The following is a 20732-nucleotide window of genomic DNA, read 5'->3' on the forward strand; positions in this document are numbered from 1 at the left end:
GTGAGTAGTTGAGTACTATAATTGAATCAGTTAAGTGAATGCATGTGAGACTTATAAGCTATTTTAATCCATGAGGTGCTTTGTGTCTAAAAATAATATTACATTGCTTTTTATCTCTGGAAATAATTGTGTGAATGACTGGATAACCGAATGCGAGTGGTGCAACTGGTTAAGTGGATTCTGGTGACCTGGATTTGCTCCTCATTTCAGTCAAGTGCGTCTAGTCACTACATAAAAAGGACTTTGGTTATGGCCAAGGGTTTGAGATATTAGCAAAGATCCATGCATATGGGTATTGCATATGGCTATTATTTAATATCATTAAAGGCTGTTTAACCCAAAATGCTTTAAATTGTCTTAAATATAAAATTTGCAAAAAAGCCAGACTAACCCAGACCAATGACATCACTGTGTCCGTAACACTAAGATTTGTTTGTTTGTTCATTAGGATTTTAACGTCATATTTTACACTTTGGTTATTTCATGACAGGAACGGTAGTTACTCATTACACAAGGTTCATCAGTTCACAAGGTTACATCAAACACAGTCATGGACAATTTAGTGTCTCCAATTTACCTCACTTGCATGTCTTTGGACTGTAGGAGGGAACCGGAGCACCTGGAGGAAACCAACGCAGACACGGGCAGAACATGCAAACTCCACACAGAAAGGACCCAGACTGCCCCACCTGGGGGATTGAAACCCAGGACCTTCTTGCTGTGAGGCGACAGTGCTACCCACTTAGCCACCGTGCCGCCTGTAACATTAAGGAAAAGAACTTATTTTGTCCAGTCTCATGATGTGTCCATCATTTATCAGTGAATAGAAGTTTCCAATTTTTTCGAATGGTTAAAAAAAAACCGATCTGGTTGTTTTTTAGATTGTTTTTTTAGTTAGTTAGTTAGTTAGTTAGTGAGTTAGATAGATAGATAGATAGATAGATAGATAGATAGATAGATAGATAGATAGATAGATAGATAGATAGATAGATAGATACAGTGTATCACAAAAGTGAGTACACCCCTCACATTTCTGCAGATATTTAAGTATATCTTTTCATGGGACAACACTGACAAAATGACACTTTGACACAATGAAAAGTAGTCTGTGTGCAGCTTATATAACAGTGTCAATTTATTCTTCCCTCAAAATAACTTAATATACAGCCATTAATGTCTAAACCACCGGCAACAAAAGTGAGTACACCCCTAAGAGACTACACCCCTAAATGTCCAAATTGAGCACTGCTTGTCATTTTCCCTCCAAAATGTCATGTGATTTGTTAGTGTTACTAGGTCTCAGGTGTGCATAGGGAGCAGGTGTGTTCAATTTAGTAGTACAGCTCTCAAACTCTCTCATACTGGTCACTGAAAGTTCCAACTTGGCACCTCATGGCAAAGAACTCTCTGAGGATCTTAAAAGACGAATTGTTGCGCTACATGAAGATGGCCAAGGCTACAAGAAGATTGCCAACACCCTGAAACTGAGCTGCAGCACAGTGGCCAAGATCATCCAGCGTTTTAAAAGAGCAGGGTCCACTCAGAACAGACCTCGCGTTGGTCGTCCAAAGAAGCTGAGTGCACGTGCTCAGCGTCACATCCAACTGCTGTCTTTGAAAGATAGGCGCAGGAGTGCTGTCAGCATTGCTGCAGAGATTGAAAAGGTTGGGGGTCAGCCTGTCAGTGCTCAGACCATACGCCGCACACTACATCAAATTGGTCTGCATGGCTGTCACCCCAGAAGGAAGCCTCTTCTGAAGTCTCTACACAAGAAAGCCCACAAACAGTTTGCTGAAGACATGTCAACAAAGGACATGGATTACTGGAACCATGTCCTATGGTCTGATGAGACCAAGATTAATTTGTTTGGTTCAGATGGTCTCAAGCATGTGTGGCGGCAATCAGGTGAGGAGTACAAAGATAAGTGTGTCATGCCTACAGTCAAGCATGGTGGTGGGAATGCCATGGTCTGGGGCTGCATGGGTGCAGCAGGTGTTGGGGAGTTACATTTCATTGAGGGACACATGAACTCCAATATGTACTGTGAAATACTGAAGCAGAGCATGATCCCCTCTCTCCGGAAACTGGGTCGCAGGGCAGTGTTCCAGCATGATAATGACCCCAAACACACCTCTAAGACGACCACTGCTTTATTGAAGAGGCTGAGGGTAAAGGTGATGGACTGGCCAAGCATGTCTCCAGACCTAAACCCAATAGAACATCTTTGGGGCATCCTCAAGCGGAAGGTGGAGGAGTGCAAAGTCTCGAATATCCGCCAGCTCCGTGATGTCGTCATGGAGGAGTGGAAAAGCATTCCAGTGGCAACCTGTGAAGCTCTGGTAAACTCCATGCCCAGGAGAGTTAAGGCAGTTCTGGGAAATAATGGTGGCCACACAAAATATTGACACTTCAGGAACTTTCACTAAGGGGTGTACTCACTTTTGTTGCCGGTGGTTTAGACATTAATGGCTGTATATTGAGTTATTTTGAGGGAAGAATAAATTGACACTGTTATATAAGCTGCACACAGACTACTTTTCATTGTGTCAAAGTGTCATTTTGTCAGTGTTGTCCCATGAAAAGATATACTTAAATATCTGCAGAAATGTGAGGGGTGTACTCACTTTTGTGATACACTGTAGATAGACAGACGATAGATAGATAGATAGACAGACGATAGATAGATAGATAGATAGATAGATAGATAGATAGATAGATAGATAGATAGATAGACAGATACTTTATTAATCCCGAAGGAAATAATATATATAATATATATATAAATAATAACATTTTTATATTTTTTTTACATGTTGCTGTGGAAAAATTTAAAAAGTTTTTTTTAAAGTTGCTTTTTCATTTACATAATTTCAACATATATAAAAATAATAATTCGTTGGTTGTTTGTGATGCTAACTACTTTAGACAAAGGACAAGTTTAAACAAGGTTCCAGTCAGTAGCCAGGTAGCAGAACAGAGGCTCCGTTCCAAACAGTCTCAGAGGAGGCGCACTACTTTCACACACTATTTGATAGTTTTTGGATTGAGGCGCACTTCATTGCTCCTGGTTTTAGTTAAAGTGGTTTAGTATTTGGTAGAGGACTATGCAGAGCGAACGCTTGTTAAAGGTGTTGGTGGTGGGAGATTTGGGGGTAGGAAAGACCGCTATAATTCGGCGCTATGTGCACCAGGTTTTCTCTCGGCATTACCGCGCTACTATAGGAGTGGACTTCGCTCTCAAAGTGCTGCACTGGGACCCACTCACTGTCATCCGCCTTCAGCTGTGGGACATCGCTGGTAAGCTTAACATCTACATCACTTATCATCATTTAGTCTTTTACAACATGTTTTAACAAAAACACACATTTAACAACAATGTTCAGTCTTAATTTGCGTCTAAATAAATACAATGCACGTTTTGAACACACGGTTACATAACTTGAAAGAGTATGAAAATTTAACATTAGGCTATATATAACATATTAACATATAAAACCACCTCCTGGTTTCTACACTCACTGTCCATTTTATTAGCTCCACTTACCATATAGAAGCACTTTGTAGTTCTACAATTACTGACTGTAGTCCATCTGTTTCTCTGCATGCTTTCATGCTGTTCTTCAATGGTCAGGACCCCTACCACCACAGAGCAGGTATTATTTAGGTGGTGGATCATTCTCAGCACTGCAGTGACACTGACATGGTGGTGGTGTGTTAGTGTGTGTTGTGCTGGTATGAGTGGATCAGACACTGCAGCGCTGCTGGAGTTTTTAAATACAGTGTCCACTCACTGTCCACTCTATTAGACACTCCTACCTAGTTGGTCCACCTTCTAGATGTAAAGTCAGAGACGGTCACTCATCTATTGCTGCTGTTTGAGTTGGTCATCTTCTGGACCTTCATCAGTGGTCACAGGACGCTGCCCATGGGGCACTGTTGGCTGGTTATTTTTGGTTAGTGGACTATTCTCAGTCCAGCAGTGTCAGTGAGGTGTTTAAAAACTTCAGCAGCACTGCTCTGTATGATCCACTCATACCAGCACAACACACACTAACACCACCACCATGTCAGTGTCACTGCAGTGCTGAGAATGATCCACCACCTAAATAATACCTACTCTGTGGTGGTCCTGTGGGGGTCCTGACCATTAAAGAACAGTGTGAAAGGGGGCTAACAAAGCATGCAGAGAAACAGATGGACTACAGTCAGTAATTGTAGAACTACAAAGTGCTTCTATATGGTAAGTGGAGCTGATAAAATGGACAGTGAGTGTAGAAGCAAGGAGGTGGTTTTAATGGTTGATCAGTATATGTATATTTCATTACACTATTTCACTAAGACCCCAAAACTTAAATTATTTCAGTCTTTCTGCACCCATCTGTAGATTGTTGTCGATGCCTTAATACACATGGAATGCCTTGTTGAAACAGTCTTTATTATTTCTTATTGCTACTGTGTGTGTGAAGATCATTCCTATGAGACTGAGTTGGTATTTGTGTGGTGTTTACAGCTGGTTTCTTGCTTTAGTTAATGTCATGTGAGAGAAGGTCTGTAAACACACACACACACACGCATAAACACAATCACCTCATTCATTTATTTATTTTTATTGACCACTTGATTCTAGTCAGGGGCCAAAAACACCAACAGCATGACAGAATGCACCAAACAATGAACCAATGTATTGTAGAGTATCACCCACATACAATTTTACTCACCTACACACACCTAAGGGACTGCAAATCACCCTCTGCATGTTTTGGAAGGTTAGAAATGTCTGGAGAAAACTCATGGGACACAAAATACCATGGCAAAATCCTAACAGACAGAGAGCTGTAGCAATTATCAAAACCAAGGTCCTCAAGAGGGCACAAAAATAAACAATAATACATTTACAGAGGCAATCACATACAGGTAGGCAGAACAGCTACCTACCATCCTTTTACATAGGTATTTAACCTACTTTGGCCTTCCAAAAAACATATTATGGTGGGACGTTTTGCAAAATGCAATACAAAAACAAGAATCTGTGATTTCTTAATTTGCTTTTACCCTAATTTAACTGACAAACATAGAAAGAAAAGATTTTTAATGTTTTAATTAACCAACTTAATCGTATTTTGTAAATATAAATAAATTTAGAATTTGATGCCTACAATTAACTCAAAAAAGCAGGGACAGAGGCGTTTACCATGGTTTACATCACCTTTACTATTAATTACACTTTTAATTATTAAGGTACTAAGGATACTGATTGTTACAGTTTTGCAAGTGGAATTTGCGGCCATTTGAGCTCGATACGAGACTTCAGCTTCTCACAGTCTGTAGTTGTTGATGCCTGATTCTCCTTTGATGCACTATACATTTTCAATAGGAGACAGCTCTGGACTGCTGGCAGGTCAGTCAAGCACACACACTCTGTTATAGGGCACAAAGAATAAGGCTTGGTATTGTCATGCTAAAATAACCATCAACCATAAAATAGCCATCCTGGTAAATAACTTCACCTGATGGCAGCATACACTGATCAGCCATAACATTAAAACCACCTCCTTGTTTCTACACTCACTGTCCATTTTATCAGCTCCACTTACCATATAGAAGCACTTTGTAGTTCTACAATTACTGACTGTAGTCGATCTGTTTCTCTACATACTTTTTTAACCTGCTTTCATGCTGTTCTTCAATGGTCAGGACCCCCACAGGACCACAACAGAGCAGGTATAATTTAGGTGGTGGATCATGCTCAGCACTGCAGTGACACTGACATGGTGGTGGTGTGTTAGTGTGTGTTGTGCTGGTATGAGTGGATCAGACACAGCAGCGCTGATGGGAGTTTTTAAATACCGTGTCCACTCACTGTCCACTCTATTAGACACTCCTACCTAGTTGGTCCACCTTGTAGATGTAAAGTCGGAGACGATCGCTCATCTATTGCTGCTGTTTGAGTTGGTCATCTTCTAGACCTTCATCAGTGGTCACAGGACGCTGCCCACGGGGCACTGTTGACTGCATATTTTAGGTTGGTGGACTATTCTCAGTCCAGCAGTGACAGCGAGGTGTTTAAAAACTCCACCATGTCAGTGTCACTGCAGTGCTGAGAATGACCCACCACCCAAATAATACCTGCTCTGTGGTGGTCCTGTGGGGGTCCTGACCATTGAAGAACAGCATGAAAGGGGGCTAACAAAGCATGCAGAGAAACAGATGGACTACAGTCAGTAATTGTAGAACTACAAAGTGCTTCTATATGGTAAGTGGAGCTGATAAAATGGACAGTGAGTGTAGAAACAAGGAGGTGGTTTTAATGTTATGGCTGATCGGTGTATATTGCCTTGGTTAAAATGACCACACAAATTTCTTCATTGGTTAAATAATCAGGATTATCACTTCAGTCATTAGCATACAGCACAACAAACTCCTAATATTTTGCCATGTTTTCCAGGACAGGAGCGCTATGGGAACATGACCCGCGTCTACTACCGTGAAGCAGTAGGGGCTCTGGTTGTTTTTGACATGACCCGAGTTTCTACTTTCCAAGCTGTGCTCAAATGGAAGGGAGATCTGGATGCTAAAGTGGCTCTCAGTAATGGTTACCCGGTACCAGCTGTTTTGCTGGCAAACAAGTGTGACCAGCAGAGAGACGGCATGTGTGCCAAACTGCCCAAGCTGGAGACTTTTTCAAAAGAGCATGGCTTTGTGGGATTGTACATGACATCAGCGAAGGTAAGGGGTCATCCACAGTGATGCTCACATATTATACACGATTATTTTTTAAGTATAATTACTATTATACTTTATTAGGAATGGGATACTGCCTATTAAAATGAAATGCTCACAGCACATGAGGTGAAGCTCTACACCAAGTAGAATAAAAAAAAGAATCCAAGTGCGAGATGTAGAACAATACAGTGGCTAACTAAACTAACAAAAATTGCATAATCGCAAATAAATAAAGTGGCCAAAATAACAGAAACAAAGTAACAAATTAAATATACTAAAAGATCCACAGCCTACAACGGAGAAAGTAGATAGAACAGGGATAGTGCAGAACTGAAAACTGGTTGTCACAATATGGCAGGCTGCTCCAGCTGTCTACTATAACTCAGTTCTCAGAAAAAGGAAAGATAGGGAACACGTAAAACCAGTTGGGACTGGCAATGCATGGGCCGCACTCCAACCCCATCACCCCAACTCTTTCACAGCCTGTGCATCATGTGGATTTACCGGTGGGGTCCAATCTGGAAAAGAGACGAGTATGTAAAATCTTAATAAATACATAAATACCTAAATTTTATCCTCATGTGATTTTCCATTATTGATTTAAATGGTTTTGTATTTTCCCATCAACCGTTATTGGGTAAAGATATTAAACATTACTAATTTATTATTCACTTCATATTTAAGGCTAAAAGTCTTACTCTTCCTTTTTTTTAGGACAGCACAAACATTGATAAAGCCATCATGTGTCTGGTTAAGCACATCATGGCCAGCAATGTGGAAAACAGCCCTGTGGACCCCGACCCCAATCTAGTGATTCTTCCTGCGAGTGACTACAACCTACACAAACAGAATCATTCCAGCTGTTCAGCCTGTTCCAGAATATACAAGCCTTCCAAAGATTCCGGATTCTTCTAGCTAAATATGAAAGAATCGAACTCACTGCTACTCTATCCAGGATAAAGCGGTGGTAAAACAGACAATGAATGAATGAACTTGATAACTGTTAATATAGTACATGTATTTACTTGGTTTTAAAGCAGTACTAAATTATTTTATTAGTCCTGATTTCTTTATAATGCCTGTAAATCGTATATGAGTGCATATTTAAAAGAACAGAAAACTTGTTTGATTAAAATGGCAGCATGTCCGGCACCACCAGGAAACAGTTGGTGCTAGGTGGGAATACACTGTGGACATGGCAACAGTCCATAGCAGGGTAACACACACACTAACACACGCTTAACACTGACCCACTCAAACATAGATTAAGCGTAAGTGAAGAAATTAAACAAGGGCCAAAAACTTAAAATTAAGGAACTAGTTTTAAATGTTGAGTCATTTTGTGTTTTTGTTTTGCTGATCTAAGTCACACGTTAGGACAGTTTAGAAACCCATAGTGTGTGTGTGTGTGTGGGGGGGGGGGGGGGTATGCATATATGTTTTCCTTCTTCTTTTAAATGTTCCTGTTAGGGGTTGCCACAGTGGATCACTCATTCTCACTCACTCATGTTCACTCACCCTCACTCACTCTTATTTACTCACTCACTCCTGTTCACTCACTCACTCTCACTCACTCATGTTCACTCACCCTCACTCACTCTTATTTACTCACTCACTCCTGTTCACTCACTCTCACTCACTCATGTTCACTCACCCTCACTCACTCTTATTTACTCACTCACTCCTGTTCACTCACTCACTCTCACTCACTCATGTTCACTCACCCTCACTCACTCTTATTTACTCACTCACTCCTGTTCACTCACTCTCACTCACTCATGTTCACTCACCCTCACTCACTCTTATTTACTCACTCACTCCTGTTCACTCACTCTCTCATGTTCACTCACCCTCACTCACTCTTATTTACTCACTCACTCCTGTTCACTCACTCTCACTCTCTCATGTTCACTCACTCTCACTCACTCTTATTTACTCACTCACTCCTGTTCACTCTCTCATGTTCACTCACTCTCACTCACTCTTATTTACTCACTCACTCCTGTTCACTCACTCTCACTCTCTCATGTTCACTCACCCTCACTCACTCTTATTTACTCGCTCACTCCTGTTCACTCTCTCATGTTCACTCACTCTCACTCTCTCATGTTCACTCACTCTCACTCACTCTTATTTACTCGCTCACTCCTGTTCACTCACTCATGTTCACTCACTTACTCTCACTCACTCATGGTCACTCAATTCAATTCAATTCAATTCAATTCAATTCAATTCAATTTGCTTTATTGACATGACAAATTTACATATTTGTATTGTCAAAGCTTACATTAGTATATACAGTGTATCACAAAAGTGAGTACACCCCTCACATTTCTGCAAATATTTCATTATATCTTTTCATGGGACAACACTATAGACATGAAACTTGGATATAACTTAGAGTAGTCAGTGTACAGCTTGTATAGCAGTGTAGATTTACTGTCTTCTGAAAATAACTCAACACACAGCCATTAATGTCTAAATAGCTGGCAACATAAGTGAGTACACCCCACAGTGAACATGTCCAAATTGTGCCCAAATGTGTCGTTGTCCCTCCCTGGTGTCATGTGTCAAGGTCCCAGGTGTAAATGGGGAGCAGGGCTGTTAAATTTGGTGTTTTGGGTACAATTCTCTCATACTGGCCACTGGATATTCAACATGGCACCTCATGGCAAAGAACTCTCTGAGGATGTGAGAAATAGAATTGTTGCTCTCCACAAAGATGGCCTGGGCTATAAGAAGATTGCTAACACCCTGAAACTGAGCTACAGCACGGTGGCCAAGGTCATACAGCGGTTTTCCAGGACAGGTTCCACTCGGAACAGGCTTCGCCAGGGTCGACCAAAGAAGTTGAGTCCACGTGTTCGGCGTCATATCCAGAGGTTGGCTTTAAAAAATAGACACATGAGTGCTGCCAGCATTGCTGCAGAGGTTGAAGACGTGGGAGGTCAGCCTGTCAGTGCTCAGACCATACGCCGCACACTGCATCAACTCGGTCTGCATGGTCGTCATCCCAGAAGGAAGCTGACGCACAAGAAAGCCCGCAAACAGTTTGCTGAAGACAAGCAGTCCAAGAACATGGATTACTGGAATGCCCTGTGGTCTGACGAGACCAAGATAAACTTGTTTGGCTCAGATGGTGTCCAGCATGTGTGGCGGCGCCCTGGTGAGAAGTACCAAGACAACTGTATCTTGCCTACAGTCAAGCATGGTGGTGGTAGCATCATGGTCTTGGGCTGCATGAGTGTTGCTGGCACTGGGGAGCTGCAGTTCATTGAGGGAAACATGAATTCCAACATGTACTGTGACATTCTGAAACAGAGCATGATCCCCTCCCTTCGAAAACTGGACCTCATGGCAGTTTTCCAACAGGATAACGACCCCAAACACAACCTCCAAGATGACAACTGCCTTGCTGAGGAAGCTGAAGGTAAAGGTGATGGACTAAACCCAATTGAGCACCTGTGGCGCATCCTCAAGTGGAAGGTGGAGGAGTTCAAGGTGTCTAACATCCACCAGCTCTGTGATGTCATCATGGAGGAGTGGAAGAGGATTCCAGTAGCAACCTGTGCAGCTCTGGTGAACTCCATGCCCAGGAGGGTTAAGGCAGTGCTGGATAATAATGGTGGTCACACAAAATATTGACACTTTGGGCACAATTTGGACATGTTCACTGTGGGGTGTACTCACTTATGTTGCCAGCCATTTAGACATTAATGGCTGTGTGTTGAGTTATTTTCAGAAGACAGTAAATCTACACTGCTATACAAGCTGTACACTGACTACTCTAAGTTATATCCAAGTTTCATGTCTATAGTGTTGTCCCATGAAAAGATATAATGAAATATTTGCAGAAATGTGAGGGGTGTACTCACTTTTGTGATACACTGTATATATATATATATTCACTCACTCTTATTTACTCACTCAGTCACACACTCATGTTCACTCACTCTCTCTCATGTTCACTCACTCTTATTTACTCACTCCTGTTCACTCACTCATGTTCACTCACTTACTCTCACTCACTAATGTTCACTCACTCTCACTCACTCTTATTTACTCACTGTCACTCACTCACTTCTGTTCACTCACTCATGTTCACTCTCTCACTCTCACTCACTCATGTTCACTCACACTCACTCACTCATGTTCTCTCACTCACTCGTATTTACTCACTCAGTCACTCACTCACTCATGTTCACTCACTCACTTTTATTTACTCAGTCACTCACTTACTCACTCACTCCTGTTCACTCACTCATGTTCACTCTCTCACTCTCACTCACTCATGTTCACTCACTTTCACTCACTCATGTTCACTCACTCTCACTCACTCTTATTTACTCACTCAGTCACTCACTCACTCCTGTTCACTCACTCCTGTTCACTCTCTCATGTTCACTCACTCTCTCACTATCTCTCTTTCTCTCAATTAAATTTGTATATATGCTTTATAGTGGTACCTTGAAACTTGATGTCAGTTGGTTCTGGGAGTGGCGTCGAGTTTAAAAGGTGTCGAGTTTTTTGTATTTTGTATAAAACCAGTTAATTTGTTCCATGGTCCCGTGAAACCGCATATATTTTAGGCTCATGTAAAATAATGGGGTTGTTTTTGACACTTATACACTGAAAATAACACACATATAATATAAAAACACTGAAATACAATTAAAAATGTACGAAAAAAATACAATAAAACCTGGTCTGTACCTTTACTTTTTTATTGTTTCTTTATGCTATTAAATGTGGAGATGCTTAATCTTGGAATACTGTATTCTTTTGAGTAAAGGCGCATTCACATGAGAAGCGGCAAAATAGCTTTTGCACTGGCTGTGCTGTTATTTCCTATGGAGTGAGGTGATGCACAAAGTTTAACGTGACTTAATGTACTGAAACAACATGGAATTTCATTAGTAGAGAGAACTTATGATCAGTAATAATTAGGAGAGTTTTCATGTTTCTATGTCATAGTTTTTTTAATACATAAAGTTACATTAGGCTTTTTTTTAACAATACACATTTTAAACTGATTCTTTAGCTAAACACAGATACATGTGGACGCTTTTAAAAGTGGATTTGACTGTTATTCCACACAAATGCAGATTCGTCTCTTATTCGCACTTTAATGACGTTTTACCGCACCGCCCAAGCCAAGCGCTGAACAAAGAGGTGGTCGCACACACGTCAAGTTTAAGCGTACAAATTTCTCGATGAAGGGTATCGAGTTTGAAAGATTTCGTCTTTTCGAGTTACAAGGTACCACTGTACTGACACGACCATATTCAGTTATAGTATTGACAAAGCATTATCAAACAAGGAATAATAAGAATAAAAAATAATAAGTAATAATAAAGTAATAATAAAATAGAAAACAACATTAAAAAGAACATTTAGAACATCATTGAGAAGACATTTACAAGATTAAGGACAACATTTAGAACAAGAAAGAGAACATTTAAAACATCAAAAAGAACATTTAGAGAAAAAAGGGAGAAAAATACAGACAGGGCAGTTTTCATATATGCGTGTCTTATAATGTGACAAGCAGGTATATATTTTTCTCTCTATTTTTCTAACAATAGGGGTAAATTGTCCTTATGAGAAAGACGATTAAATTGGGAGTAAAACTTCTCAAATTTTATACCATATACATTTACATTTTCAGCATTCAGCATATGCTTTTATCCAAAATGATTTACAGTACTGTGACAGTGTACAGTTTAAGCCTTGCTCAAGGGCCCAACAGTCAACCTGACAGTGGTGGGGCCTGAACCAGCAACCTTTCGAGTACTAGTCCAGTTCCTCAACCACTAGGCTACAACTGCCTTATGTATATTTTTTGGAATTTGGAAAGTGCAGCTCTGTCTCCTCACTGTTGCTGTTGCACTGCTGGCGGAGTCTCTGCTCTTTGGAAAGCCAGGGTTTCTTGTAGCTGTCCGTCTCTTTGGCCAGGCGGTGTTAGCTGAGTCTGTACTTTGTCAGCCTGGTTCTGTCTGTCTTTATTGTTTACAGTCCTTTTAGGGCCAGATAGCTCTGCATTTTGCTTTGTGCTTCTCTCTCTCTCTCTCTCTCAATTCAATTTAAATGCTTTAATAGCATGACAAATATTCACATTTATTTTGCCAAAAGCTTCTGTACAGACTGAACAATAAATCAGAAAGAATGGCATAAAAACGTGTACAGTACATAGATTTAACATTAATCAATGACATTAGTAAATAGTTCTGATAGCAACATCACATGAACAATCAAACAACAAAGTGTGTATACCGTATCTATGTGTGCAAAATTATGTGTGTGTACGTGTGTGTTCGTGCGTCTGGTGGCACCTGGTGGCAGGCGTGTGTCTATAGTGCTCTCTCTCTCTCTCCTCCTCTAGATGGAGCTGTTCAATTAGCAATGTACTTCTTAAACAGCGTTTATAAGCCATCATGAAACTTCATTTGCTAAATTTGGCTTATTCAATAACATTTATGTTCATAAAAACCCTGACCCAGATATACTGATTAGTAAATATAAATAAATAATAAATGCTTAAATTAAGATATAGTGAAACAGACTGAGCGCACACGACCTGGCCGTGGAGACGGGGCGACACACCCGGTCCTGGCTGCCCCGGGAGGAAAGGTTGTGTCAGCACTGCACTCTCAGTACAGTAGAGACGGAGCTGCACTTCCTCACCCGGTGTACCAAGTACCACCACGTCCGCTCTCAATTCTTCCCTAAATTTAATAACATCATCCCCAACTTTACCTCCCTCCCAGACCCCGACAAACTGCCCCACCTACTGGGGGAGCACAGAGAGAGCTGCACACTAGCAGCACTCTATACTTACACCTGCCACCAGGTGAGGGACAGTGGGTGACCATGTCTCATACACATACACACACACGCACAAACTGATCGTTTTTCTACCTCATTAATGTAAATATTATAATTTTTATTGTTATTATTTTTGCACTGTTTTTATTAATATTTTATTCTATTTTATAATATTTTTTGCACATGTAACTGTTCTGTATATTTTTGTTTTTTCTTATTTTTATTTTTATATTTCCCTGTAACTTGCTTTGGCAATACGAATGTCCTTATTTGTCATGCCAATAAAGCTTCTTTTGAGTTTGAGTTTGAGTTGAGTGAAACAGCAGGTTTTTAGGCAAGTGGGTTTAGAACTAAACTCTAGGCATTGTCTGTAGGGAGTTTGGCATTTTCACTCAATGCCCTTTTTTCACTGACTTCCTTAAAAGTCAAGGACGAGTTTTCTTAAACCATGTCTGCTTACTTGCAGATTGTGGTTTAATTACTTTTAGTCACATCTAGTTTATGAGTATGTGATGCCCTGCAGTGCATTGGTGCCCTGTTTATCTCATATTTCCTCACACAAAATGTTTCCAGGTGCCACGACCCTGATCAGGATGAACTACTTATTGTAGGTAAATGAAAGCGTTTGTTTCAGAACAATTGTTAAACTTAAATATGAATGAAAATATAAATTCAGCTTTACATTATACCTTCATGGCAGGCCACATGGGTGGTGGAGTGGTAAAATACGCTAACCCACTACCACTGAGATCCAGGGTTCTGAAACACAGACATGATTGGCAATTAGCAGGTGCAGTCAGTTTGCTCTCAGTGCCTGTCCCAAGCCCAGATAAAAATAAGGAGAGTTGGTCAATGCCAGATCAGCTATGCAGACCAGAATGATCCACTGTGGTGACATTTAAATACATGAGCAGCTGAAAAATAATAAATAAATGCATTAAATATACTTTTATGACAATAGATTGTTTCACAGGCTTTATTTTTTACTATTTTATTTTAAACATACACAATGTTGCCAAGTTTAAGGTTTTAGCTGGGTATTATTGGGGGTTTTAAATGTTAACATCACAGCAGTAACAGTGTGGGATTGTAAAGTCACTGTTGGCTTGTAAAAAGTCACACATCCAAAAATATTTAACCAACAGCATCTTGTGGTAGGAAATGAACACTGATGGACAGATGATAGGCCTAAATGAAAAACTAGGTATAGTCTCAAGTCAAAGTTTTACCATCTGTTCAATAGTAAATAGCAATCAAACATTTACATCTACGTGTAGGGTCAGCGTGCATGTCATGGCAAGTTTGAGATTTTTTGACATATCATAGCAAATCTGTGACAGAATGATCAGAATATATACTTCTTTGTTTAAAAAATAGGTAACAAAATTGAGTTTAATATGGGTATACATTAAAGACATATTTGGTACACTGTGCCACCCGAACACAACCTCTCTGTTAATGCTCATTTTAAATCTATATTGTGTTTGTTTTGTTTGTATTTTAAATACATACTTTTCATTGTGTACATTTGTTAAACACAGCTTGGTTTGAAATCTGTTAGAATGATGTTCCATGATTTCCTGGGCCAATTAGCTAAGAACACAAAACTTATACATACATTGTTACACATTATCTATTGACGTTTAGGTGAAGAAATTCTGCTATTGAGGCTGTGAGGTTATTTAACTCCACTGTGGGAACTTGCTAAAACAGGATATTGCTCCATAAGGAGTAAGATGAGATATTTAGGAAATGTGTACAGAGATAGGGGAAGTGACGTGTGTGATGTCACATAATGTTGGTACTTTTGAGAGAAATATTTGTTCAAAGGCTTATACTGAAATACACTAAGAAATTGCTATTATAGCAATAAAAGCAGGTCTGCTAACAGTATAAACAAACTGATTTTATATTTTGTTGTAAATCTACACTCAGTCAGAGTCAAAAAAAGAGTTAAAAAAGAGCCTCTGTACCTTTGTCCATAATTTTAGCAAATGTTGATCAGTTTTCAACAATCTTTCACAGTTCTTTCACAGAAACAATATAGGTGCCACTTTTTAAACTTCATATTACAACCTCAAATCAGAAAAAGTTGGGACAACATGGACAATGCTAATAAAAAAAACAACACATTTTCTTACATTTACTTTGACTTTTACTTCATTGCAGACAGGATGAACCTGAGATATTTCATGTTTTATCTGCTCAACAAATTTCATGTGTTAATATTCCTCCATTACTGCATTTCAGGCCTGCAACACATTCCAAAAAAATTTGGGAAAAGGGCAATTTAGGGCTAGCAATGAGGTGAAAAAACTAAATAATGATGTGATTTTAAACAGGTGATGTCAACAGGTGATTGTAATCATGGTTTGGTACAAAAGCAGCATCCAGGAAAGGCTGAGTCTTTGATGAGCAAAGATGATCAGAGGATCTCCAGTTTGTCAACAAATGTGTGAGATAATGATTGAAATGTTTACAAACAATGTACCTCAAAGAAAGATTAGAAGGGATTTGCATATTTCTCCCTCTACAGTGCATAATATCATTAAACGATTCAAGGAATCGGGAGGAATTTCAGTCCGTAAAGGCCAAAGGCGCAAGCTTAAGCCTGTGATCTTTGATCCCTCAGACGGCACTACTTCAAGAACCGCCACTCAACAATATCTGATATAACCACATGGGTAAGGGATTACTTTGGCAAACCTTTGTCAAGCACTACAATACAGAGTTACATGCACAAATGCCACTTAAAACTTTACTGTGAAAAAAAGAAGCCTTATGTTAACCATGTCCAGAAGCGGCGTCGACTTCTCTGGGCTCTGAGGCATCTAGGATGGACCATCACACAGTGGAAACGTGTATTGTGGTCAGATGAATCAGCATTCCAGGTCTTTTTTGGAAGAATTGACGCTGTGTGCTCCGAACCGAAGACAAAAGGACCATCCAGACTGTTATCAGCAACGAGTCCAAAATCCAGAGTCTGTCATGGTATGGGGTCGTGTCAGTGCCCGTGGCAAAAGTCATTAAAAAAATAAAGTACACTGAGATCTTAGAGCAACATATGCTGCCTTCAAGACGTCATCTTTTCCAGGGACGTTCATGCATATTTCAACAAGACGATGCAAAACCACATGCTGCACACATTACAAAGGCATGGCTGTGGAAGAAGAGGGTACAGGTACTGGACTGGTCTGCCTGCAGTTCTGACCTGTCCCCAATAGAGAATGTGTGGAGAATTTTGAAAGGAAAAATGCGACAACGACGACCCCGTACTGTTGCACATCTTAAGACGTGTTTGCAGGAAGAATGGGACAAAATAAAACTGAAACATTAAATCACTTTGTCTCCTCGGTGCCAAAACGTTTTCTAAGTGTGGTGAAAAGGAATAACAACAATTCAAAGTGGTAAATGCTTTACTGTCCCAACTTTTTTTGGAATGTATTGCAGGCCTGAAATGCAGGAACGGATGTTTATTAATAAATGAAATGAAGTTGAGCAGATAAAACATGAAATATCTCAGGTTCATCCTGTCTGCAATCAAATAAAAGTCAAAGTAAATGTAAGAAACTCTGTGTTTTTTATTATTTGCTTTTTCCATGCCGTCCCAACTTTTTCTGATTTGGGGTTATCAGCTCCACTTACCATATAGAAGCACTTTGTAGTTCTACAATTACTGACTGTAGTCCATTTGTTTCTCTACATGCTTTTTTAGCCGGTTTTACTCTGTTGTTCAATGGTCAGGACTCTCACAGGACCACCACAGAGTAGGTATTATTTGGGTGGTGGATCATTCTCAGCACTGCAGTGACACTGACATGATGGTGGTGTGTTAGTGTGTGTTGTGCTGGTATAAGTGGATCAGACACAGCAGCGCTGATGGAGTTTTTAAACACCTCACTGTCACTGCTGGACTGAGAATAGTCCACCAACCAAAAATATCCTGCCAATAGCGCCCTGTGGGCAGCGTCCTGTGACCACTGATGAAGGTCTAGAAGATGACCAACTCAAACAGCAGCAATAGATGAACGATCGTCTCTGACTTTACATCTATAAGGTGGACCAACTAGGTAGGAGTGTCTAATAGAGTGGACAGTGAGTGGACACGTATTTAATAACTCCAGCAGCGCTGCTGTGTCTGATCCACTCATACCAGCACAACTCACACTAACACACCACCACCATGTCAGTGTCACTGCAGTGCTGAGAATGATCCACCACCCAAATAATACCTGCTCTGTGGTGGTCCTGGGAGAGTCCTGACCATTGAAGAACAGGGTGAAAGCAGGCTAAAAAAAGTATGTAGAGAAACAGATGGACTACAGTCAGTAATTGTAGAACTACAAAGTGCTTCTATATGGTAAGTGGAGCTGATAAAATGGACAGTGAGTGTAGAAACAAGGTTTTAATGTTATGGCTGATTGGTGTATATAGTGGATAATACACATTTAGGACAAAAGGAGAACATTGATTTGGATAATCCAGTTATTCAGTTATTCATTCATTCATCTTCAGTCATTTGGTCTGAGAAGATTAACCTATTGATCAAAAGGACACTAGTTCAAGCCCACTACTTATAAGTTGCCACTGTCAAGTTGCCACTGCCTTAACCCATGATTGCCTGCAATGTATTTGGACACAGTTGTAAGTCGCTTTGGCTAAAAAAATACACCTAAATTTTGGCAGTGATAGCTTAGTAGTTAAATTACTGGGTTAGTGATTTTAAGCCTGCTGGTTCACAAAAAAATGAGTCTGCTAAATTCTATAAATGTACAATGCCAACAAGCCTTCTATTTTCTATGACGTGTTCTGAAACCTAATAAAATTGTATGTACAAATGTTTAACTTACTCAGAGTCTTTTAAAGCAAGTTCAAAAAACGTATTTACACGTGCAGTTCAAATATTGCTGAACTGAAGGCTATAAATTTAGCAATACAAGCCTTGTAGCTCAGGAGAAAAATGTAAGGTGCAAATATACAACAAGCACATCTGTCAGTCTGTCTTAATCACCAGCATTTCAGCTGAGTGGGGAACGGTGCCAATGTATGTTAAACAAGGTTGTGATTTGCTTTATTGTTTAATTTACTTTACAAATCTGTTGTAGAAAATTGATAGAATACTCTATAGTATAGCAGACAACTGGAATAAGAAACATTTAAAAAAAAAAAGCTGGTTTAGTTGGGCAGCTCAGGTGGCGCAGCGATAAAAACACACGCTGGAACCAGAGCTGGGATCTCGAATACATCGTATCGAGTCTCAGCTCTGCCTGCCGGCTAAGGCTGAGCGGCCACATGAACAACGATTGGCCTGTTGTTCAGATATGGGCGGGACTAAGCCGGATGGAGTCTCTCTCCCATGACTGGTGCAATTACGACCTCTACTGGCTGATTGATGGCGCCTGCACAGAGATGAGAAAAGAGTGCTCTCACGGTGTGTCTCTCCGTACACAACTCTGAGCTGCACTGCACTCGTCAAAGTGTAGGTGATAAGATGCATACTGCATGCTGCCCACGTGTCTGAGGGGGCATGGGTTAGCTTCGTTCTCCTCAATCAGAGCAGGGATCGGCATTGGTGGAGAGGAAGCATGACGCAATCGGGCAATTGGACGTGCTAAAAGGGAGAAAAAGGGGAGAAAATGCATAAACAAAATGGGGATGAACGTTTCATTTTCTTTTTGACTGGCCTTTCAGATTCAGTACACAGTCTCATCTCCGTCTCGCCACCCATGTTAATGGCCTTTTCTCGAGCATAATGTCACCATTAATTAGTAGATTTAACGCAATTTGGTGTTCGGGTCCATTGGAGTGTGTCCCTTTACTCTGTCTTACTACAACATGTCCTGCTGTGAGTGTGTGTGTCTCTGTGTGTGTGTGAGAGAGAGACAGACAGAGTTCCAGATAAAGAGAGAGGCAGACAGACAGAAAGAAAGAGACACACACACACAGAGAAAGAGAGAGACAGAGAGAGAAACAGACAAATAGGCAGAGACAGACAGACAAATAGATTAAAACAGACAGACAGAGTTTATCAGAGTTCCAGATAAAGAGAGAGGCAGACAGACAGAAAGAAAGAGACACACACAGAGAGAAACAGACAGACAGAAAAAAAACAGACAGGCAGAGACAGACAGGAAGGCAGGCAGTCAGATAGATGGCACTGTTATTTATAAATATGACCCAACATAGGAGAATAGTAAATGTTAACCATATATGCTGTCTTTATTACTTGTAAACATCTGGTATTTCGTATGTTAAATAAGTTATGGCTGTATTGATTTTAACACAATAATGCGGTGGGTCCACTAGACCCGCAAACATTGGCTAATGCCTAGTTCACACTACACGACTTTTGCCCTGATTTTCGCTCGCCGACTGGTCGGTGCTAGATTTGCCGGCTCAGGACCAACTCGGCGTTTGCTCGGCGATCGAAACTCGGCTTTCAATCGCTATGTGTGAACTACTCCCTCGGCGACCGAAATTATACATCTAGCTTGTCAAATATCTGGATCTGAGTTTCCCGACTGGCAATGAGTGCTATGTCGAACAGCCAATGAGAACGCAGTGAAAGCTCAGTGGTTAAGGTACTGGACTAGTAAACAGAAGGTTGCCGGTTCAAGCCCTGCCACCACCAAGTTGCCACTGTTGGGTCTTTGAGCAAGGCCCTTAACCCTCAGTTGCTCATTGTGTTCAGCTCATTGTGTAAGTCGCTTTGGATAAAAGCGTCCGCTAAATGCTGAAAATGAAAATGAAATGAAGATACGGGGTGAGATGAAACGCAAGGTACATTTACGCCATTTAGCAGACGCTTTTATCCAAAGCGACTTACAGTTGTGACAGTATACAGTCTAAGCAATTGAGGGTTAAGGGCCTTGCACAAGGGCCCAACAGTGGCAACCTGGTAGTGGTGAGGCTTGAACCGGCAACCTTCTGAATACTGGACCAGTACCTTAACCACTAGGCTACACTGCCGAGGAGTTGTAAAAAGGTGGGACAGGGCATAATATAGTTTATATCATAATACACACATAAGTTTTACAGTATTATCGTTCTCTACAAAACATAACACCAACGTTGCATTGTAAAAAATATTTATTAACCTTCAACTCACTATAGAACAATCCATGCTGTTCGTGTTGCCAAATCCACTCAGATTCATTTATTTTTTCTCCTTGATTTTACGCTGC

The 20732-nt window shown here is 40.5% G+C and overlaps 1 protein-coding gene across 2 annotated transcripts; it reads left to right on the plus strand.

Annotated features, from left to right (window-relative positions):
• The first annotated feature begins 3104 nt into the window (after nucleotides 1-3104).
• On the plus strand, nucleotides 3105-7773 carry zgc:162171 (uncharacterized protein LOC565931 homolog). Of its 2 annotated transcripts, none has more exons than XM_062993335.1 (3): nucleotides 3105-3297; nucleotides 6446-6726; nucleotides 7438-7773. In XM_062993335.1, exons 1-3 carry the CDS (start codon nucleotides 3105-3107, stop codon nucleotides 7636-7638), a joined length of 675 nt encoding a protein of 224 aa, XP_062849405.1. In that variant the 3' UTR covers nucleotides 7639-7773. The 2 variants fall into 2 exon arrangements, with proteins under 2 accessions (XP_062849405.1, XP_062849406.1); XM_062993336.1 differs by lacking the exon at nucleotides 3105-3297 and adding an exon at nucleotides 5264-5398.
• The last annotated feature ends 12959 nt before the right edge of the window (nucleotides 7774-20732 follow it).

This window comes from Trichomycterus rosablanca, chromosome 4, assembly GCF_030014385.1.
Source record: "Trichomycterus rosablanca isolate fTriRos1 chromosome 4, fTriRos1.hap1, whole genome shotgun sequence".
Taxonomy (NCBI): domain Eukaryota; kingdom Metazoa; phylum Chordata; class Actinopteri; order Siluriformes; family Trichomycteridae; genus Trichomycterus; species Trichomycterus rosablanca.